Source organism: Clupea harengus, chromosome 20, assembly GCF_900700415.2.
Source record: "Clupea harengus chromosome 20, Ch_v2.0.2, whole genome shotgun sequence".
NCBI classification, from domain to species: Eukaryota; Metazoa; Chordata; class Actinopteri; order Clupeiformes; family Clupeidae; genus Clupea; species Clupea harengus.
The window spans coordinates 16,500,742-16,524,785 of record NC_045171.1 but is presented as its reverse complement, the minus strand read 5'-3'; the positions used below and the strand labels follow the sequence as shown (position 1 = coordinate 16,524,785).

General features: G+C 46.3%; 1 protein-coding gene across 1 annotated transcript in view; it reads left to right on the top strand.

The window, feature by feature from the left end:
- cd276 (CD276 molecule) overlaps nt 1-23,110 on the top strand; it is a 115,300-nt gene extending 92,190 nt beyond the window's left edge. The window contains exon 7 of the mRNA XM_012834397.3: nt 22,754-23,110. Coding sequence (XP_012689851.2) covers nt 22,754-22,848 — 95 coding nt within the window. The 3' untranslated portion in view covers nt 22,849-23,110. The remainder of the gene's footprint in view (nt 1-22,753) is intronic.
- Nucleotides 23,111-24,044: the final 934 nt, after the last annotated feature.

Genomic DNA, 24,044 nt, shown 5'->3' with positions numbered 1-24,044 from the left:
TACTGAATACATAATGTTAATAAGTTAGTAGAACTGTTTGGGTTTACAGTGTATGACCTCATCCTTGATTTAATTCTTCTCTTCTTTCTTTCCTCTTCTCTTATTTATTCTTCTCCTCTCCTCTCCTCTCCTCTCCTCTCCTCTCCTCTCCTCTCTTATCCCTTCCTCTTATTTATCCTTCTCTGCTCTTCTCTCTCCTGTCTGGTCCCTCCTCACTCCTCCACTTCTCTCCTGTCCCTCTGTCTTCTTGCTTTCATCTCTTTGGTTCCTCTCTATCCCTTCTTCTTACCCTACTTCTCTTCCTCCTCTTGACCATCCTCTTCATCTTCCTCTCCACCTCTTCATCCTCCTCTCCTCTCCTCCCATCACTCCTCGCCCCCTCTCCTTCAATCCAGTCCAACCCTCTCCTAATGCTTTACTGACAAAATGGCAAACTATACGTGCAGATAAAACATCACACAAATACTGTACAACAGCAGTAGCATGACGAGAACAATTAGGAGGTTTCATTCAAACGAAATAAACAATGAATTGACAAATGAAAAAAAATTAATGAATTGAAAATAAAACAGCTCGTTTGTTACGCCTGTGTGGCTGCAATCAACAGTTGCTTTCTGAAGACGTCTCTCCAAGGCCTCCTTGTCCAGGGACAGATACTCACTCCTTACTCCTCCTTCGTCGCCTCCTTCAGTGTATCTGTGTACCTCTAGAGGAGAGGAGAGGAGAGGAGAGGAGAGGAGATGAGAGGAGAGGAGAGGAGAAGAGCACACTCCTACAGGACTGAGGGGGGATATGAGAGAGCCATTATCATAAGTGCAAATGGCTTCTGGTGAAGAACGTCAGAGGAGAAAGCCATTTTCTTTTAATCATTGGAGAAAAAAAAGAATATTTTTTACACATATATAAATACAAAAATCCTTCATCCGTAGCTGAACTGTGTAGCTTTGGAATGGTAGCCACTAATTAGGTCAGCAGAGTCCAGTCACACCTCATGTGATGCCTTATAGGAGCCTTGGCAAAGGGTACCATGAGAGAGAGGGAAAGAGAGATGTCACTTAAAGAGATGGAGAGAGAGAGAGAGAGAGAGAGAGGAGGAGAGAGAATGAGATGAAGGGGGTGAGAGAGCACAAGCTGGAGAGATGGAGAAAGAGTGAGAGATGGATAGAGAGGAAAGAGTGGCATTTTGTGATATAGAGGGAACGAGAGAAAAAAGATCAACGAGAGAAAGGTAGAGAGATGGAGGGAGACAGAAGTAAAGATGGAGAAGGAGAGAGTGGAGCTGTGTTTGGGCTGATTGAGTTAGTGTGACAGAGAGAGAGAAATGTTGAAAAGGTGGAAGAGAAGGACAAAAACACACAGCACTCAGGTTCTGGCTGTGATGACCCCCAGTGTGTGTGTGTGTGTGTGTGTGTGTGTGTGTGTGTGTGTGTGTGTGTGTGTGTGTGTGACCTTAACACAACTTTAGTTACACAGACAGATCGCCTGCACCAACATTCAGCACCTTGCTGTGTGTGCACAGAAACAAAAGCCTTCTGTCTGCTATGAGACTGGTGTGTGTGTGTGCCACATAATCACACAAAAACCCATGCACACACCGGCATGCCCACGGAAAACACAACCCACATCAACACACTCTTTTGAAAAAAAGCTTGCTAGTTTATTGGGTACAAACAGCCACACACACACTGACATACACTTGTGCGCATACACACACAGTGACAAACACATACACACACACACACACACACACACACACACACACACACACACACACACACACACACACACACACAAACACATGCTGGCTGACTGTTTAGTTCTACCAGCTCTGCAAAGGTTATCTCCACTGAGGGGACAGACAAAGGCATGACGTAAGACAGCGTGATATATATATATATATATACTGTATATATATATCGTTTTTTTTTTTTAAACTATATTTATTTTCTGTGTAAGTCTACACATTAGTTCCCTGGTCCTTGTATTTCTGTATGACCACTTTCACAATGCAAATGCCACATGTGTCATGCCTAGAAAGCAAAGCACTTGGAATTGAATTGAGAGAGGAAGTGACTGAAAGAGAGAAACAGAGTGAGTGAGAGAGAGAAAGAAAGAGAAAGAGAAAGAGAGAGAGCGAGAGAGACAGAAAAGACAAGAGGGTGTGTGAGGAAGTAATGCAGGTGATGTGGGACAGTTTATTAAAAGGAGGTTGGTGTGTTAAAGCAGATGAGAGGAGACCAGCGGTGTCCTGAGAAAGAAATCTGACCCTGGACCTGTCTGCTAGCAGATTTACGGATACACACGTTCACACACACAACTACAGATACACACGCTCACACACACACACAACTCCAGCATCTCCAGAGGACTCAGCAGGGTTTCGCCTGGCGACATACAGAAGTTAGAGATGAATACACACACACACACACACACACACATACACTGCTAGCACCGTCCGGAGGTCCAGGAATGTGGCAGATAGGGCTTGTGAAAACTTCATAGTGATTTTGTTTTGATTGTCCACTGGCCCACAGATGCGGTGGCCCACCGGGGTTTGTCCCTGTGTGTGTGTGTGTGTGTGTGTGTGTGTGTGTGTGTGTGTGTGTGTGTGTGTGTGTGTGTGTGTGCTTATGTTTATCCCTGTGTGCCAGGTGGACAGTTAACCACTGGGAGAGTTAGACTGGCAGGAGGGGGAAAGGGTGAGAGAACAGGACTGAGATGTCAAGACAGGAAGGAAGAGGGAGGGAGGTGGGAGAGGGAGAAGGAGAAGGAGAAGGAGAAGGAGAAGGATAAGGAGAAGGAGAAGGAGAAGGAGAAGGAGAAAAGGAGATCTGTGGAACCATACCCTCGCCTTGTCAAAGGAAATACCCAGATTTCCTACATCTCTTGACGTCTTTTCCAAAACCTACCTCAGAACTTCTGGTACCACTCAAATGCCCAACAGAACTTCTGTTACCACTCAAAGGCCACACAGAACTTCTGTTACCACTCAAAGGCCCAACAGAACCATGTCTGAAAAAGACTGGATGGCGGAGAGGAGAATGGAGAAGCACGTGGACACAGGGACATCAGGTTGATTACTAACTCATGAGAATGGAGTGAAGACAGATAGCATGAGATGGCACCACTTCATATGAAGAGCCTTTCAATTAAGTGTGCTTCCTTTGTTAATTAAGTAGCAACACTTAATGCAGTAGGGATTCAGTGTAATGTATTTATTTAAGTTGTCACTTGTAATGTAAGTTGTTAACCCCTCAACAGTATGCATATTCTGAATGCATATTATGATAGCAAGTAGTTCAATTAACACATTGAACCGAGCTAAATTGAAATTAACGGTATTAACACCTTAATTAAATATTAATTAAGGATTTAGTACCTAGTTTGTCAGGAGACGTACAGTAGGTCGAATGACAGCAAATTTGCAATGAAAATGGAATAGGAAAATGAGAGGATGGTGTGTGTGTGTGGGGGGGGGGGGGGGGTGCAGCGAAAGAGACTCGAGAGATAGCCTTTTTCTGTTTGTGTGCATGTGTGTGTGTGTGTGTGTGTGTGTGTGTGTGTGTTTCTTTGAGTGTTTGTGTTTTTTTGGGTCTGTGTGTGTGTGCTTATGTGTATGTGTGTATGTGTGTATGTATGTGTGTGTGTGTGTGTGTTTCTCTGTGCGTTTGTGTGTCTGTGTGTGTGTGGGGAGGGGGGTTCTGAGGTTGCACTAGAGAGAGAGTGTGTCTGTCTGTGTGTGTGTGTGTGTGTGTGTGTGTGTGTGTGTGTGTGTGCGTGTGTGTGTGGGGGGGTCTGAGGTCGCACTAGAGAGAGAGTGTGTCCATAGTATCATTGTCAGGCTGATGAAGAGAGGCAGTGAGAGTGTGGGGTTTAAATCATGCAGAATAATGAGAGCTGTCAAAGGCAAACAGAAATAGTCCAGTGCCACTCTCTAAAAGTGCCACACACACACACACACACACACACACACACACACACACATAGCCTGGTGCCACTTAAAGTGCCACACACACACACATATAGTCTGGTGCCACTCTCTAAAAGTGCCACACACACACACACACACACACACACATAGCCTGGTGCCACTAAAAGTGCCACACACACACACACACATATAGTCTGGTGCCACTCTCTAAATGTGCCACACACACACAGATAGCCTGGTCCCACTTTCTACAAGTGTCACACACACACACACACACACACACACACACACACACACACACACACACACACACACACACACACACACACACACACACACACACACACACACACATAGCCTGGTGCCACTAAAAGTGCCACACACACACACACATATAGCCTGGTGCCACTCTCTAAATGTGCCACACACACACAGATAGCCTGGTCCCACTTTCTAAAAGTGTCACACACACACACACACACACACACACACTCAAACGCACAGAGAAAGACAAATGCATACACACATATACACTCACGTACGCACACACACACACACACACACACACAGACACACACACACACACACACACGCTCACAGATTCACAATCTTCTTGCTTAATACAGCTGTACCACACTAAAAAGTCAGTGTGTAGGAGAGACACACAAACACACACACACCACACACACACACACACACACACACACACACATGCATACATTTCATACACAGACACACACAATTATGTTTCACATATCCCAAGTCATGCAGTCCTTAGAGATTACACACACATGCACACACACACAGATGATTCACACACATACATAATTATCCTTCACGCATGCATAGTCCCCAGAAACACACACTCACACTCACACTGGCACGCCCAGGCTGTCTCCTGACACACTTACACTCATAATTACCCCTCACACTATACGTAGACACACACACACACGCACGCGTGCGCACGCACGCACACACACACACACACACACACACACACACACGGCTAGTCTCTGCTGGTGAATATTTCAGCATGTGGGAGTTCACTAGTTTGCCTATCGGAATTATTAATTTACAGCTCTGATAGTAAGAATGTTTGGCTTGGTAGCTGTCCGTGGTCCTGGGATGCCTAGAGCAGAGAATATGTGTGTGTGTGTGTGTGTGTGATGTCCTCTGACACCCCCTATGTATAAGGAGTAATGTGAGCTTAGAGCTACCAGTCAAAAAGGAGGAGGGAAGTGGGATGAGTGCACACTGTTTCCTAGTGTCTCTTGACACATATGTCTTGACGTGTATACATACATAATTACCCTTCTTACATGCATAAAATGCATTAAAACACACTTTCCAACTCATAAGACTTCGCCATTACACCTTCCACTAAACACACACACACACACACACACTTACACACTTGTATACATACACATGTACATACTACCAAAGCATTTACGAGTAACAGACAATTACACAAAAAAGGGTAGCTGGCACTATCCACGGACAATGTGTTTTTAACGGCAACATCACTTCTGTGGTTATGTGTGTTTGTTAATGTGTGTCTGTGTGTGTTATTCAGGTTGAATGCGAATAAGTTGAGGTATGTGCTGTAGGCTTGGTAGGAGTTAATGTGTGTGTGTGTGTGTGTGTGTGTGTGTGTGTGTGTGTGTGTGTGTGTGAGAGAGAGATAGATAGATTAAGAGCGTGTGTGTGTGTGTGTGTGTGTGTGTGTGTGAGTGTGTGTGTGTGTGTGTGAGAGAGATAGATAGATTAAGAGCGTGTGTGTGTGTGTGTGTGTGTGAGTGTGTGTGTGTGTGTGTGTGTGAGAGATAGATTAAGAGCGAGTGTGTGTGTGGGTGAGTGAGTGTGTGTGTGTGTGTGTGTGTGTGTGTGTGTGTGTGTGTGTGTGTGTGTGTGTGTGAGAGATAGATTAAGAGCGAGTGTGTGTGTGTGTGTGTGTGTGTGTGTGTGTGTGTGTGTGTGTGTGTGAGTGAATATTCACAAGCATTGATGTGAAGGGTTATGTTTGTACTCAGTCACTCATATTGCTGCCTTATTAGGAGGTCCTTCCCCAAGGATAATGGCAAGTCATTTTCTACAACCATTTGGAAATTGGGGGCATAATTTTGTACTGATTAAAAGATTTAATTCTGACATTTTCATTTTTTGCCCAGTTTGGAAGGAAGTGATCCTCTGTGCGACCATTATCCCCTCCCCCCCACAGCCCCCACACCCCACCCACCCCCCTTTTCCATTTGAGAATATGTTCCTCCATGTTATGTGGTGCTGCAGGCCCATCTGTTGGCTAAGGGTGCACCAAGCCTCCTTCTCAGCAGTGGTCCGGAGGTGCCGTGTAGGTACAGTGACTTTGTCCATTCAACAACCTCAATTACCCACACACACACTCTCTCTCTCTTTCTCTCTCTTCCTCTCTCTCTCTCTCTCTGTCTCTCTCCCCCTCTTTCTCTCTCTCTCTCTCACACACACACCACATACATGTTTGTATGTATGTTTCTACATCTCATCCTCTTCCTCATCGTCTCCCTCCACTCCACCCTCCGTTGGCTTGGCTCGGCTCGGCTCCTTGGCGGCCATCAACAGATAACACACATACACACATGAATGTCAAACACACACACACATACACACATGATTGTCATACACACTGTAGCGAAGGCCTTGAACCCGGGTCTACAGGGTGCCAAACATGCCCTCTGACCGCCACGCCAAAGAGCCAGGCTCAATGGCATGGCAGTCAGAGCACATACTCATCTGTAGTGACGGCACATCGTCACACTGCCCTCACCTTCGGGAAGCGCACCCTTGCGCTTCACGCACACAGGCATTCCTCACGCGTCCACCAACCGTACTTCTCCCATCCAGAGCACCCCACACATCTATGGAGTCCCTCACACAGGGGTCAACCTACCTGGGGGTCCCTCGTACAGTTTTACGGGCATGCCTCCGATGACCTCACGGCAAGGAATCACACTTACACACTGACACCATTCGTGTAGCGTAGTCCCCCCACCCGAACCCGAGGTCTACAGGGTGCCAAACATGCACACTGACCGCAACACCAAAGAGCCAGGCTGAATGGCATTACAGTCAGAGCACATACTCATCTGTAGTGACGGCACATCGTCACACACACACAAACATACACAAACGCACATACATACATGAATGTCATACACACACACACACATACACACATACACACATACACACATACACACATAACACACATATACAGACTCTCAGATACATGTCATACACATACATCCAAACTCATACATACACACACACACACACACACTCACACATACTAACATTACACACACACACACACACACACACACACACACGTTACACATGCACAAATCTCACATACATCTACACACACAAGCAAACATGTATACATGCATCTTATCCAGGCGCGCACACACACACACACACACACACACACACATACACACACACATGCTCATACTCTATACATAGCACAGCAATATAAACAGGCCGGGGATAGATTTGATGAGTGGCATTGCCCTCGTTTAGAGTTACACGTTGCCCTCTGAGCCCTTCGTCACCCAGCGCTAGCTCTAATTAGCAGTTACTACATCCATTTAGACACACACACACAAACACACACACACACACACACACACATAGGCAGTGATAGCTCTGATTAGCAGTTAGCTTTCCCTCAGTTGTTGCCAGCAGGAGGAGATGATGTACACACCAGCTGTGACACTGGCACATCCATGTAGACACAAACACAGACACACACAGGCAACGCTAGCTCTGATTAGCAGTTAGCTTCGCCTCCGGGAAGGCTGTGATGTACACACTAGATGTGACACTGGCCATCCTAATAAAAATACATACACACACACACATGCATTCATAGACACACACGCTCAAACATACAAAATCACACGTAGACACAAACTTGCACACACACTCTTACATACACATCTGATTAGCAGTTAGCGTCCCCTCAGCCATTGGCAAGAGGAGGAGGTGATATACACAGCAGACGTGACACCATCACTGACTGCTGGGCAACAAGTCACTTTTATAGTCGCCGGGGCGATGAGACAAGACGGAAGGCAAACACGTTTGTGTCTGCCAGACGTGTAGGTGTTGACTGAGGGTGTCACCATCAACAGGCAGCGATGTTAAAAAAGAAATCGTCTGAGGCCTCATGTCTTCGTGATGCTTCTCGCATTCCCAACTAGTGTGAGTGTGTGTGTGTGTGTGTGTGTGTGTGTGTGTGTGTGTGGGGGGGGGGGGGGCTGAAACAGTGTCAGTAATGAGGCAACGAGAAACTCAAACTTAAGTGGCTTTGGGTTACTTCAAGTTCAAGACGCAAACACATACACACCACCCCCGCTCCCTATCCACAAACAAACATATATATATACACACACACACACACACACACACAAACGCGTTCTATTTTTGCAAATCCACCTGTCATTTTGTAGAACTCTTTCACACATCAACTATTCATGAAGACTTTCAAATCATCAGACGAAATAATTGCAACTAAAGTTTCTCACTATTAGACACCAAAGTGTCTGAGCCCATAGGCGTATCCATTCCCCACGTCTGATGAGTGTTTACTTCTTCCAGGTCACACACACCATGGGAGGCGATGTGAGAGCAGTTGGCTCCACCCTTCTGGCTGTTCTCTTTAGGGAGCAGCCGTGTAGCAGCGAACTGGAATGGATAGCACAGATTCAGAGTCGCACCCATCTCTAAACTCAGTGGCTAGCTGGGGAGAGTGATTTACTCTGTAGTTCTACAGAATTATGATGCGTGTGAGTAGGGGTGTGTGTGTGTGTGTGTGTGTGTGTGTGTGTGTGTGTGTGTGTGTTCGCATGTGCATTGTTCCACTGATAATCTATAGAGAGGACACTGTAACCCTAAGCAGTGTGTGTGTGTGTCAGTATGTTTGTCCTTACAAGTGTGTATGTCTGTATTTGTGAGTGCACACACACACACGCACATGCACACTCTTCTCTGAGCTTGACTGACCACTGAAGAAAAGCATAGACTCTGGCTGGAGGACTCTAGGGGCGCGCGCGCACACACACACACACACACACACACACACACACACACACACACACACACACACACACACACACACACACATATACACACACACACACACACACACACACACTCTTCTCTGGCTGGAGGACTCTTGGGGCTGTTCCTCTAGGAGCTTGTCTAGCCTGGGGCAGGACTGAAAAAGGTTACGGATCCCTAGTCTGATCCTTCTATTCAAGCATGTGGTTAGTTGCCAAGTAAGCATTGTGAAACATCTTCAAAGTAAACCGTACATTATGAACAACCCAGATCTTTATCTGTTTTCAGAATGTGTATGATACGGCACTGTGTTCCTTTAAAGACACATTTATTTCTCTCCTATGCTGATTTTTGAATGGGCTAGTATAGAGAGAGGTTATACCTTTTCACGTTTACTCTGGAACAAAACAGCTATCTTTTCAAACTTTCTCTTTTTGAATTTGTTATATATATAGATCTTACATGGACTCTACGACCCCTCAGAGAAAGCTTGTTTATTTTAATGGACATTTTTAGCGATGCAACACTTGGCACAGTGGAAATGAACCAGAGGAGCTGTGCTGTCTCGCTTTGTCAAAAGATAAACATGAAGTGGGTGAAGGTAAATATTAGGAAAGACTGAGGCTGGACAAGCTGTCAGATACCCATGTCTCCTTAGGATTCTCACGTCCAATCAGGAATACTGGCCAGCTGCGCTAACATCAGCATTTATCATCCTATGGGACTATATACTTAATACTTCAGTTTTACGCAGTGCAGTGTAAATATTTAATAAGTTCCTGCTGTTATAAAATATACTTACATTCAGTTTTAAGGTTGGTTTCATGATTAAGGATAGTAATATAGTAATATTATATCACTAAAGAAGTTCACTGTGTTAAAGTCCTTAATTGGCAAAGTTGTGAAAGTATATTAGACGTATATAAAGCTGAAAAATAGCATGTGATCGATGCATGGAAGTTTAGAGCATTGGGGACAAGTCCATGTCCATGTCCAAGTCCATGTCGATGTCAATGAGAGACTGTAGACATCAGAGGGAGCAGGAGAGAGGGGCTGCAGAGCACTGATGAGTCTGAGGAGAGGAGAGGAGAGGAGAGGAGAGGAGAGGAGAGGAGAGGAGAGGAGAGTAGGGGAGAGGAGAGGGAGGTATTTGTCAAGAGCCTGGCCACATCAAAGTAGTACATCAGGAATAGCACCAGGCAGAGAAGCGAAAAGCTGAAACCAATCAGTGTGTGTGTGTGTGTGTGTGTGTGTGTGTGTGTATGTGTGTGTGTTTGTGTGTGTGTGAGAGAGAGAGAGAGAGAGAGAGAGAGAGAGATAGTGAGTGAGTGTAAGAGAGAGAGAAAGAGAGAGGGAGAGAGAGAGAGAAAAAAAAGATTCCCACTGATTTGAAGGCCCATAATAAGAGGAGCTAGTCATGTATCCACAGGCTAAGAGGGGATCACTAGACAAACACAATGGGGCTCTTCACAGTCTGTTTGTTTATTTCAAACTAGTCTTACACCTACACTTTACAAATGATATATTTATGTTGTTTGCCCTTTGGTTGTTTTATCACATGGCTGCAGCATTAGCAATCTGTATCGCTCATGAAGCATGTGGGTTTGAGAAACAGGAACTGAAATGGAGAAAAGAGAACGAGGAAATTCTACATATGTGACGCACAAAACCAGTTATATTCATTATATTTTCAAAAACCATACTGCAGAGATTTGTTCATATTTCAGCATCTTTTGTACAAGGGAAATGTACAACTTTTATATCGTACACATACACAGACACAGCATATTTACCACTGAGGGATGAACTGATGAATCTGATGAATCTGATGATTCAGATCATCACACTCAGCATGTGTTGCTCATAATTGGTATTTCTACCCAAACCCATGGACACACTCGTCTCAGAGCTTGGATTTTTGTCTCTGATTTTTTCGCCGTTGAAGAAACACTGGCTCTAGCGGTTACTCTGTGTTCCATACGTATGATGAGTTGCTTCGTTTAATATTGTTACCATGGTGTTTTCATTGATTGCTTAATGTATGCAGCTGAGGGCATGTCATATTTAATTGCAGAATTCATATGCATCTAATTATCCTGCATGAATACCCAGTTTCCACCACAGATAGATACGCTTTGCCTGGTTTGCCTTCTATACTCGACATACAACTTGCCAGAAGCGGCATTCGCTGTTGCAGTGTTCAGTTTAAATAAGCATCGCTACCTTGAGCACTGCTGTCTGGAGGTGCTGGGCTGATTGCACAGTAAAAACCCTATTCATTCATTCCCACATGTAGGCCAAATCCCCTAGAGGTTCTCTGCATATGTATATTATTATTATACTATCATATGCACCTAGCTCTGCAAGACTAGGTATGTGCACTCATCTGTGTCTGCCTTTGCACATTCCTACAGACATACACACACACACACACACACACACACACACACACACACACACACACACACACACACACACACACATACACCGAACACACACACACACCTTTTCTCCAGTCCCTAAGAACGCTGCTTGTTTTGGTAGATCTCAGTTGCTATGGCATACAAGGCAGACGTTGTGAAGGCTGGCTAGATGATTTTGTTATTTGTCCTGAATACCATCCAGTGAAGGCGGTCCATTTAGAGAATGAAAGGGAGGGGTAGGTGAGGAGAGGAAGCTGTCAGCTAGATTGAGAAAGAGAGAAAGAGAAAGAGGGAAAGAGAGAGAGAGAGGGAAAGAGAGAGAGAGAAAATAAAAGACGGCTCAGAGACACAGCAAGGTCAGTGATCTAAACGAGGCGAGGATGAGAATCTTTTTCCCACACGTCACCGTCTCTTAGAAAACACTCCTGCCTCCATTGTCACATGTGTGTGTGTGTGTGTGTGTTGCGTGTGTGTGTGTGTGGACACACATAGCACAGGCAGATGGCGTGCCGTGACACTATCTGCAGTGGAGTGGTGTGTTCCTTCCTTCTCAGTAGACACTGGTAATGATCCACACACATGTTTGCAGGGGACCGCGGAGAGTTTTCTAATGGCAACATTATTAATGCCTCTTCACTGCCAGGCCCTATAGGGACAATTAGGGAGGAGGACAACACTCCCCGTGCCTGAACCTAACGCCCAGCTCTCCAGCACAGAATTAGCTGCAGTCCCTGTACTTATGTTCAATATCTCTGTTTAAATGGAGGAGGAGCTGTCAAGTCTAAAATTGCCTTGTGCTGTAGTCACCTTTTAGTCTGCGAGGCTGAAAGGTCTGTGTGCGTGTGTGTGTGGGAGTGTGTGTGTGTGTGTGTGCGTGTGTGCGTGTGTGCATGGCCGTGTCCACATATGTATGCCTGTGGCAGAGGACACCAATTAAAGATCCAGTTTATATATCCAGATTAAAAACAGAGGAGCCTATTTCAGTGTGTAGAGCAGAGCCTCTGGCTGAGTTACTCCCTCCTAAGGGGCGTTAGCATAAAGTGAGCCCCCCAGCAGGGGGTGACCTTCTGGGTCTTAACAAGGGGAACAGGTGGGGATACTGCTCTGGTACTGATCCTGCTGCTGTCACCAATGTGTGTGTGTGTGTGTGTGTGTGTGTGTGTCAGTATGTGGGTGTGTGTATGTGTGTGTGTGTGTGTGTGAGTGTGTGTGTGTTTGTATGCGTGTGTGTGGAAGGGTTTGTGTGGGCAGTTTGAGGTGTGTGTTTGTGTGTGTGTGTGTGTGTGTGTGTGTGTGTGAGAGAGAGAGAGAGAAACCATTTGACTATGGTGTTGGTGTTTTCCTTGGCCAGCTACCTTCTTGCATTTGACCTGACTTGTAAGTGGCTTTTAAGCCAGATGACTAAATGTAAATATTAAGTGCTTGTGCACCTTCTATATGCACTGCAAGAAGGTTTGAAGTCAACACGTGTTGAGCTTTAAATCCAGGGTGACACAGTTATATGTGTGAATGTGGTAATTGTGGAGAAGGCCACTGATGCGGCAAATAGAGACTACTCTCCACAAATCCTGAATGTTCTGTTAAAGTGTGTGTGTGTGTGGGGGTGTTGTGTGTGTGTTTGTGTTTGTGTGTGAGTGTGTGTGTGTGTGTGTGTGTGTGTGTGTGTGGGTGTGTGTGTGTGCGTGTGTGTGTGTGTGTGTGTGTGTGTGTGTGTGTGTGTGTTAGGGATGGGCACAGGTAAACGTAAATGAATCCCCAACGTTTTAATAGGAACTGAAAAAAAGTCTTTAAATAACCAATAAAACTGATATATAACACGACAAGAATTATTGTAGGCCTACCAATGATGTACATGTCCACTCACACGCATTAATGCATTAATTCAACCCGATCTCAACTTACACCTCTAATATAAAACAAAGCAAAATATGCCCAACCCACTACCTGATGTTTTTTCCCCCAAAAGGTATGGATTTGGTTACCTTAATTTGTGCTTTTTTTGTGGGCTTGGTAAAACTTTGAAACGAGAACAGAATATCCTCTGTAGTTAGCTAATCCTGCCTGGAGCATTCACAATATCCTTTGGTCAAACAAATGCAGCACAAACACTAAACATCCTCGACAGGAATATTAGGCTATATGGCCGTTTCGCCAACAACTACCCTGGAGGGGGATGGACAAGATGGACTATGTCATATTTAAATGTTGGCAACAATGCATGTGACAATGTCAGGAATGTTTTACTGGGCCACTTATCATTAGGTCCTGTGTCAACTTTGTTGATGGTTATCCCCAACACTGCTGTCATCTTCACCTACAACGTCCTCAAATACTTCACACACTCTCCTTCCTCTCTGTGTGTCGTTGTCTTCTCCCACGCTCCATCCCTCCATCTCCATCTCACTTCACACAGTTCCCTGTGGTAAGCCTGCGTCCATCTTCTCACCATTAGATTCGATTGGAATGAACACACCAAAAGTTCCGTCTGACTGCCCAAGCAGACACACACACACACACACACACACACACACACACACACACACACACACACAATCTTGACCATGCTCCTCTGTGGGCAGGCAAAAAAACACTACTGGCGTAACTTGGACTCATCCTGCTGTGGGGCTCAATTAGTCTCTACTGCTGCTCCCATGTCACAGATGAGGAGTGAGGTCTAACACAGTGAGAGAGAGGGAGAGAGAGGACTAAGAGAAAAGATAGAGGGAAGGAAGAGAGAGATGGGGAGTGGTACCACACCAGAACCAATCCAATGACATAGAAAGAGAAGAGGGTTGGATTGAGTACTGGGGGAAGGATGTTTGTTTGTGTGTGTGTGTGTGTGTGTGTGTGTGTTGGAGGGAACAATTCCCAGAGGCCTTCTGTCAGTCAGCCTGTGGCTCATCACTCCATCAGGCATCACCTTGTGTGTGACGGGGGACCCCTGCACCCGGGCAGTGAGAGGACAGAGCCCTGAGCCCAGCTTCTGGTGTCGGCTCTCAGCCCTGCCCAACACCACAAGCACACACACACGCACACGCACACACGCACGCACACGCACATGCACACGCACACACACACCCAACACACTCACACCTACCCAACATCTCTCAGAATCGTAGTGGGGGAGGGGGTGTAAAGTTGTATAGCTAAGGGGTGTGTGTGTGTGTGGGGCGGGGGGGGGGGGGGGGGGGGGTCGCATATATGCTGTCTGGGTGCAGCCGGATGTCTCTCAGAAGTGTGTTTGTTTTCGCTGCGGAAGCGCGGACACTGGAGAGGGAGACGGTGCCAGTGCCTGTTCTGTAGCGTTTCCTGGAGCTGACAAGCTGAGCGGCGGCTGCTGATGGTGGAACATGACTCCCCATCAGCAGTGTTTGTGTGTGTGTGTGTTTGTGTGTGTGTCTGTGTGTGTGTGAGACATGACTCCCCATCAGAGGCAAACGGTACACGTCACAGGCCTCAGCCCAGCATTGGAGCTGGAAAATGGCTGAGCCGCTTTCAGATCCTTTTGATGTCAAAGTTTTGCTTTGGAGGTTTTTTTTTCCGAGAGTGTTTTGTCGGGAGTAAATTAACAAAAAAAAATTGAAGGATCATATTTCCACCAGAGTCCAAGTGAAGACTCAGCTCGAAAGAGTCCTGTCACACGAAATGAAAAAGGGATACGGCAATTACCAATACTGATTCTCTGCCTGTCCTGCCGTCAAGCAGCCCCTCACTCATACATGGAAGGAAAAACGTGTACAGGAAAAAAACGTCCTGTGGAAAAAAAAGGAATGATCTGGAATGACTCTTTTAGGAAGGAGGACAAGAAAAAAAAGTGTGGACAAATGTTTAAGAATGCTGCGGCGCACTTGGTCCACTCAATTTCATTTTGCAAAGCGAGGGCAGTGATGAATCACGGTCCGGGTAGAACGAGATGCCGCCGTCCCCCTTCTCAGAATGCATGAGACGCGCTGTGCAATGACAAGGTTCCACAGCGGGAACGTTTCCCTAAGGTGAAACACCGGCGCTGAAACCCAACTCTTTGTCCTGCCGGTACAACGTAGAGTTTCAGAACTTTGAAATGAATACCCACTTTGTCACCAACACTGTTATCACTGTGGGAAGCTGGGGGAAGTTCTTGAGTACAATTCAGCTCCTCAATATTCAACCCTTACTCTGTGAGAAGATAAAAGCTGGAAGTAAAGGGTGACTAAAGCGAAGACTTCATGATTGTATGAATGTGTATGTATGTGTGTGTGTGTGTGTGTGTGTGTGTTTTGTGTGTGTTGTGTGTTGTGTGTGTGTCTGCATACATACATAATTTTGGACAGGTCACAGAACATATACCTGTATTTAATACATTTCATCACCTTGCAGAATGTGTGTGTATCTCTATGTGTGTGTGGGTGGGTGTGTGTGTGTGTGTGTGTGTGTGTGTGTGTGTGTGTGTGTGTGTGTGTGTGTGTGTGTGTGCGTGCAATATCCACTAGTGTCAGCTCTCTAGAACAACAGCTTCTCTAGATTGGCCTGATCCATATGAACTGTATCGTAGCAACCACTGGCACCATTCAGTGGCCTCCCACAAGGCTTGCAAAACACATTAGATAGACTGATGATTTAAAGCTTGCTCTTGCTCTCTTGCCCTCTCTCTCTCTCTTTGTGTGTATGCACACTCATGTTTGTGTTTGTAGGCGGCCTGAAATTTGCATGCATTGTCAAACAAACAATTTGACTCTTTTCTCTAGATCTCTGTTTCTCTCTCCAGTTTTTTTGGACTTTGGACTTGTTCATTCTCTCTTTCTCTACCCTCTCCTCTACTTCCCTCTCCTCTCTTCTCCTCTCCTTTCATTTATTTTAGTTTTTCCTCCTCTCCTCTCCTCTCCTCTCCTCTCCTCTGCCTCTGAACCCGTCGCCTTTGGGGCTTAGCACAGGAGTCTGTTGAAACGAGGCTTTGTACTGGAGAGAGGAATCAAGATTAATGCACTTCCAGCACAGGCTCTGGCTTCAGGGGAGACAGCCAGAATAATTAACACCATGGGGTCTTCAAGAAGAGCACGGGAGACGAGAGGAGGGAGAGAGGAGAGAAGGGCCAACATGCATATTAGAAAGAGAAAGCGAGAGAGCGAGAGAGAAAGTACATGTACAGTGTCAGTGTGTGTGTGTGTGTGTGTGTGTGTGTGTGTGTGTGTGTGTGTGTGTGTGTGTTATTTATTTAGCTGATGATGTAGGGATTGAGCGGTGGCGGTGTGAAGATCCCTGCAGCACCCCCCACCCCCCCACCCCCCGCCCCCCACATACTCTCCCCAAATCCCCTTGACATGATTTGCACACGCCCTCCTTACATGCATTAATACATACAGCATACATAAGTGTGCGCGTGTGTGAGAGAGGGAGAGAGAGGAGAGAGGGTCGATGTGTGAGTGAGAGTGTGTGTATGCCAGTGAGCGTGCGTGTGTGTAGAGTATCAAGCGGAGAGTATGTAGGTTATCCTGTAGTCCCACTGAAACTCCAGGCCCTTTGAATACTGACACTTGGTGGTGCATACTCAATTCTCCAGCTCCTTCCTTCCGTGCTAATACACTTCCCTCAGGAGGATGGACGCCACTGCTGTGGTTCTTACATGCTTTCTCTAGTGGCCACATGTTACGAGAACAAGCAGGGCTGCAATTTTCCTCATAGCATCCTGTTAGCAGAGTCGCCGTAAAGGCAAAAAAAATTCATTATGTTTCGTTATAACTGCAACCCAGGCTAAGAACATGTTAGCATACAGTGGAAGTGTTCACAAGAGAGGAGGTTGCATCCAATATTTCAGCTGCATGTATCATTATACTTGACACAGTGCACAAATTGGAATTCTTACACTTACACTGTGCGAGAATTGAATTTCTGTTTGAACATATACTGAGGGGAAAAAAATCTCCTATTAAATACACATAATAGAACCTTTAAATGAAAGAAGATTGTGTGTGGCGGGGGGAGAAAAGCACTTAACCATATTTCCACTCCATGCATTGAACCCATTACCAGTCAGCAAGTACATTTCATCACTAGCATCTCGGGGATAATTGTCAGGCAGTCCCACTATCTGTCCTGCGTGGAGCTAGGAGTTAGTGTGATGCGTCTGAGCCATGCATTGGGGGTGGGGGGGGGGTGGGGGGGCATTAACCTGCGCAGTGCTGCATGCCTCCGCTCGTCCGCACGAGCCCCACCTCATGTTCCCGCAAAATTCATTATCGTTATTGTGGCTATCATTTGCATTAGCGTCAGCGCGGTCGGGCGATTCAGGAGCGGTTTCCTTCCCCACCGTTAGCGGTAAGCCGTTAGCCGTGAGCCACGAACGCACAAACACACACATGTGCGACGCGCAGAAGGAAGGTAATGAAATATGGCACTTCCATTTCAATGCAAATGAGTAGAGGAGACGGTGTGCGGCGCGGCGAAGTGTGGATGCCTGGCGCGGGGGGTCGGGCGGGTAGTTCATTACGACGAGCTTCAACGGGACGCTGTTTCTCTTAAGTGAACAATCCTTGTGGAGCCGGAGTAAATTAGCGAGGCCGCGTGTCGAGCTCGCTTTGCAAATGGAAGTGTCTGTCAGTGGGAAAGGCGTGCTGGTAAATAAGGAGAAGGGAGTCTATAAGGACCTCGACTTGTTAGACCTCTAAGCGAGGGAGAGCTGGAGGGAGCAGGAGGGAGGGTGTGAGAGAGAGACAGAGAGAGAGAGAGAGAGAGAGGGAGAGAGAGAAAGAGACGGGTCTGAGAGTAGTGTCTCGTTTAGAACAATTTGAAACAATTGCCGTTTTACTTTCCTCTTTAGGGAGTTTGCAAGGGTTCGATGTTGAGGTGGCAAGTTGTTCCATTTTAGGGTAAAACTAGAGTGCCTTTTCACTAACATGGTAGGTGATCTAATAAGGGGTGAAGGTCAATCATTGTTCTACATTGTCAAAACACTTCTCTTCCTATTTCCTTCCTCTTCTTTATCCTCCTCCTCTCTCCTTCCTCTTCTTCATCCTACTCTACCCCCTCCTCCTCTTTCCTTCCTTCTCGTGTATTCCTTCATCCTCTCATCCTCCCTCTCCTTCATCTCCTTATTGTTCTGTTTCTTCTCATCCTCGCGCGCTGCATAACTCCTATCCAGCTGGGGAAACCCAATCGAATCTCTCTGTCCTTGGAGAGTGAGCAGGTGTGAAAATATTGGGCTGCGTTCATTCTTGTGATGGATTGCGGCGGCGGCGGCGAGGCTCGCATGACCCACGAGACCACACGAGAGGGGAAGGTAGAACGAGCGAGTGTGTGTGTGTGTGTGTGTGTGTGTGTGTGTGTGTGTGTGTGTGTGTGTGTGTGTGTGTGTGTGTGTGTGTGTGTGTGTGTGTATATGTGTGTGTATATGTGTGTGTGAGGGAGGGAGGGTTGTTTTGTTTTGTTCGGAGGGAGAGACTCTGGGCTTTTTATTCATCCGAATAGGTTTGTTTGGGATGCTGATGGATGTAACCCAGAGTGCAGCAGCTCAGGTGGAGAACCTTCCTTTCATCCTTCACTCTCCTTCTAATAACTGCACCCCCCCCCCCCTCCCACACACACACACACACACACACACACACACATTCGAAAGCTTATGCATACCTCTCCCTCGCATTCTGATCCTCGCACTCACTGTCGACTCCTGAAGCCGGAGCTAGGTGTCGAATTTCAAGCGGCGCTGAAATGAGATGTTCTGGAGATTAAAACCCGGGCTCTTAAACAGATGTGGTGAGTTTGTCTCGGCCCAGCCCGAAGTGATGACACAAGCGAAGAGTGACAGGGCGAAGTGTGTGTGTGTGTGTGTGTGTGTGTGTGTGTGTGTGTGTGATCCCCCCCTCCCCCTCATGCTGGAGGAGCGGGAGCAACATCTGCTCGGCGTCGGCAGTTTTAGTCGATCGCGGCGAATCTAAATCAAAATGAGCTCCGCTAACACTGACAGGTAAGATCAAGAGTTGCCAGCGCGCTTTACGCCTCGCCCTGCCTGACGTTATGAAGCCTGAATTATTAATCGTGTGTCAACTTTTGAAGTGTTATATTGGATCTCTTGTGAGAGTTCATCTTATTTCCTCTCCTCTCCCCTCCATCTCCCCCCCCCCCACCCCCCGTGATTTTCTTGAGGATGGAGAGAGGCAAAAAAAACACTCTTCTCTTGTTTTTACAGAGGAGGACACTTACATGCCATTTAGTAGTCAGGCGGCACCTTTTCAGGTATGGGTGATTGGTTCTAATTGTATGTCTACACCAACTCGCCACGGTTCTACCTTCCAATATTGCTTTTTCCCCTCTTCATCTTCTTCCTCTTCCTCTTCCTCTTCGCCTCTATTTTTAATTCTTAAACTGGGAAGGCTTCATGTGTGACATAATTAAGTTCGGTCCAAGCTAATTCTCCCGCAGGTTAAATGATGCAATGCGAACAGCTTCTTCTGTTGTGTGTGTGTGTGTGTGTGTGTGTGTGTGTGTGTGTGTGTGTGTGTGTGTGTACATGTGTGTTGTGTGTGTGTGTTTCTTTGTTAAATGTGATCACCTTCTGCTGTGTATGTGTGCGAGTCTCTCTGTGTGTATATGTGCATGATTGTGTGTGTGTGTTTGTACATGTGTGTTGTGTGTGTGTGTGTGTGTGTTTCTGTGTTAAATGTGATCACCTTCTGCTGTGTATGTGTGCGAGTCTCTGTGTGTGTAAGTGTGCATGACTGTGTGTGTGTGTGTGTGTACATGTGTGTTGTGTGTGTGTGTGTGTGTGTTTCTGTGTTAAATGTGATCACCTTCTGCTGTGTATCTGTGCGAGCCTCTGTGTGTGTATATGTGCATGACTGTGTGTGTGTGTGTGTGTGTGTGTGTGTGCGTGTGTGTGTGTGTGTGTGTGTGTGTGTGTGTGTGTGTGGGTGTGTGTGTGGGTGTGCGTGTGCGTGTGCGTGTGCGTGTGTGTGTGTGTGTGCGTGCGTGCGTGTGTATCAGCATGAAGTGTGCAGTGGGAGCCAGGGGATAGTGAAGAGAGAGCACATTAAAAGTTGTGCTGGGGTTATCTGTGCTAATGAGAAAGCTGCAACAGAGGGGAATTGAAACTGCAGGGTTTTAATGACCAAAAACAATGACATCATTATGCTTTTAATGTGATGGTGATTTGTGTGTTTGTGTGTAGAGCTACCAGTTTAATGTGTCTGTCTGTCTGTGTCTGTCTCTGTGTGTGTGTGTGTGTGTGTGTGTGTGTGTGTGTGTGTTTTCTTCACCTCTAGTCAATTCTGAAACCTTGATTGAAATGCCTCAGATGCCTTATAGCAGATCTAGTTTCCCCTTCATTAGTTATCTCTGATGACTAATCCTGAGAAAAGAGCCGGCAGGTGACTCCCCATTAGTGTCTGCAGTGCCAGACCTGGGCCGTATCTGAGCCAGACCTGGGCCGTATCCGAGCCAGACTAGGGCCAGAGCCACGACACACACATACACACACACACACATACACACACACACACACACACACCACCTTGTCAATCGTGTGTTTCTCCGTCTCGGTCGACCTTTTCACCTTCCAGAGGAGTGTGACAGTGTTTACAGTAAACCTGTCCGCCTGAAACACGCGTTTGACGATGGGAGTCAGCAGTCGAGACTTTTGCTGGATTTTACTGCATACTGGATGACATGGGGAATATCGTTAGCTTTACATTACAATGACATCATTATGCTTTTAATGTGATGGTGATTTTTGTGTCTGTGTGTTGAGATACCAGTTTAATGTGACAGATATTCTGCTGAGGCATCAAAGGAGAAAGTTGGGACGTTGTTGCTACATTTGCCACAACAGTCAACATGTGGTCCTTATCATGTCCGGTAGCTTACTAGCTACTGTTAGCTACTGTAATTACTGTTACTGTTAGTCTACTACTATGTTAGCTAGCTAGCTGGCTGGCTAGCCAAAACAGTAGGCTATTTGTAACTTTAAGTGGTTATCTACCAGCTGGCTAAATACAAAAACAGCTAGTTAATTATAATGAAAAACTATTTGCGCTTTACCGTGTCTCAAGACAGATTTATGGTTCGGCACTGCTTTCAGTAAAGAGCCAGCTGGCCAGACTGGACTTTAAGGACCTAAAACCTGATCAAAAAGTTGCAATTATAAGGGCACAAATTCACAGAGAACTGAGGGGCTGATGATGTTTTACTTTTTACATCCGCTCCCTTAGCCTACACGTGCCATTGTCTTGTTTTACGTAACTTTAGATTTACATTGTAAAGGTGATTGTCAACAACTCATCCTTTCGAACTTTGGAAGTGAAAATTATCTGATGAGTTAATAGGCTAGGCTACTAATATTACATGATTTAATACAAGCCCGTATTTTGATTTTTTTTTAATGAGACGTGTTATGATTACATATAATTCATGAATACAGCATTTTTTTACTTTAATTTGGGGCGGGGGCAGGAGCCGATTGAGATGACTGTTTCCCTGGCCCAGACAGTGTGTGTGTGTGTGTGTGTGTGTGTGTGTGTGTGTGTGTGTGTGTGTGTGTATGTGTGTGTGAATTGAGGATTGAAACATTGATTTTTTTCCCAGTTTGTTTTCGTTACTCACTGTCTCAGGAGGGAAAGTGTGCCTCAAGGGAAGGTACTTATCAGCAGAAGAATGCCATCCTCTCATAGACCCGCTGTACCCAACTACACACAGTGTCATATAGCATTCTGCAGGCTAGCGGAAGACTGCCTTTTTTTTATCCACAGCGGCTAAGACATTATAGACCTGACAGAACAGGTTTTCCTGCTGTGAAAATAATGTGTACATGTGAAACGCTGTTTCCCTGTCTGGTCCAATTTCCTCTCCGGGTCCGTGCGCACACAAGGCAAAATAAAGGGCTTTTAGTGTCAACAATGATGGAGAGAGAACTCGCACGCATTTCACTCAGGCTGGAACCTTACGCATCGACTCCCATCACCGCATAGGCACCGGGTATTTACACAGCGTATGAGGCGCTGGAGATCACCGCCTGTGGGTTTCCCGGCGGCAGGCGTCCTAAGTAAAGCGGACACGTGTGTTCTGTGGGGCGGCGTGACCTTTCTGATTGCCACAGCGCCTGACTTTTTCAAATGCAGCGGGGGGTTTTAAAAGCCTTTTGGAATAAAAGCGAGGCAGGGGCACCACTTCCCCATCCGCGAGGACATTTTCCATCAAAATACCTCTTATTGTGCTTTAACGCTGTGCTTTTGTGTGTGTCTGTGTGTTTGTGTGTGCATCTGTGTTTGTTTGTTTGTTTGTTTGTTTGTGTGTGTGTGTTGTGTGTGTGTGTGTTTGTGTGTTTGTGTTGCAGGGTTGAGAGACGGGAAGCAAGGTGCCCAGGCAGAGGAAGGACAGACTCCGGTTCTGGAGCTTTCGGACCGAGTTGGACTGACGGAGACTCAGTGAGAGACAGCCACCCTCCTCCTCCTCCCCCCGCCTCTCTTTCCCTCCTGCAGTTCCAAAGGGGAGGCCTCCAATCACCTTTTTTTCTTTTTTTAAGACTGCTTCATCCAAAGTTTTAATAGTGTCATCAACAAGTAACCAGACTGTGGCAAATCCCATCTCCTTCTCTCTCTTCGTCTCTCTCTCACTCAGTCTCTCAAAGACACGCACGCATGCACGCGAACACACACACACACACACACACACACACACACACACACACACACACACACACACACAAATAAACAAACACACATAAACACAGACACACACACATTCACTAATTAACAAAACATCCCAGACACTATCACTAAACACACTCGCACACACTCCGTCCTCCTATCCCTGGGGGACGATGGCTCCTGTCGTGCCTATAGCTGTGGCCCACCTGAGGGTCATTGGCTTTGACAAGGTCCCTGCTCCTTCCCACTCCTCCTCCTTCTCCTCCTCCTGCTCCTCCTCACTCCCTCTGTGCATTCTCTCTCTGTCTGTCTCTTGGCCATGCAGTCAGTCAGGAGCCCATTGGCCCAGCTCACCGCTAATGGAAAGTGAAGAGCTTAAGAGTAGCGGCCCGAGATGAGGCAGCCATCACTGGCTCTGTGTCTGTGCCAAAGAACACACGCATACACACACACACACACACACGCACGCACACGCACACACACGCACACGCACAGGCACACACACACACACACACACAGACACACACACACACACACACACACACACACACACACTCATCCATACACACACACCCATGCATGCAAACACATATAAACCTGCTTGCAGACACACATGCACACACACACTCACTCACTCACTCACACACACACACACACACACACTACATACACACACCAATCACTCACGGACTCACTAATTAAGTGCCGTCGAAGAAGTAACTTGTACCTGTCAGTATGTGCTGCCCCTGTCTGTTCTATGACTTGAAGGGAATTGAAAGTGAATGCCAGTTAAGTCTCAGCAAACTGCAACTGGTCCCTGTGATACATGCTGCCCCCCCCCCCCCCTTGCTGAAATTAAACGTTTTATAGTTGGAAAACCTGTTTCTTAAAGCTTAAAGCCTTGTTTCCAGGATGTTTAATTTGTGATGAATTATGAATCTGATTACAATGTCATACTTTTTTTATACATATCATGAA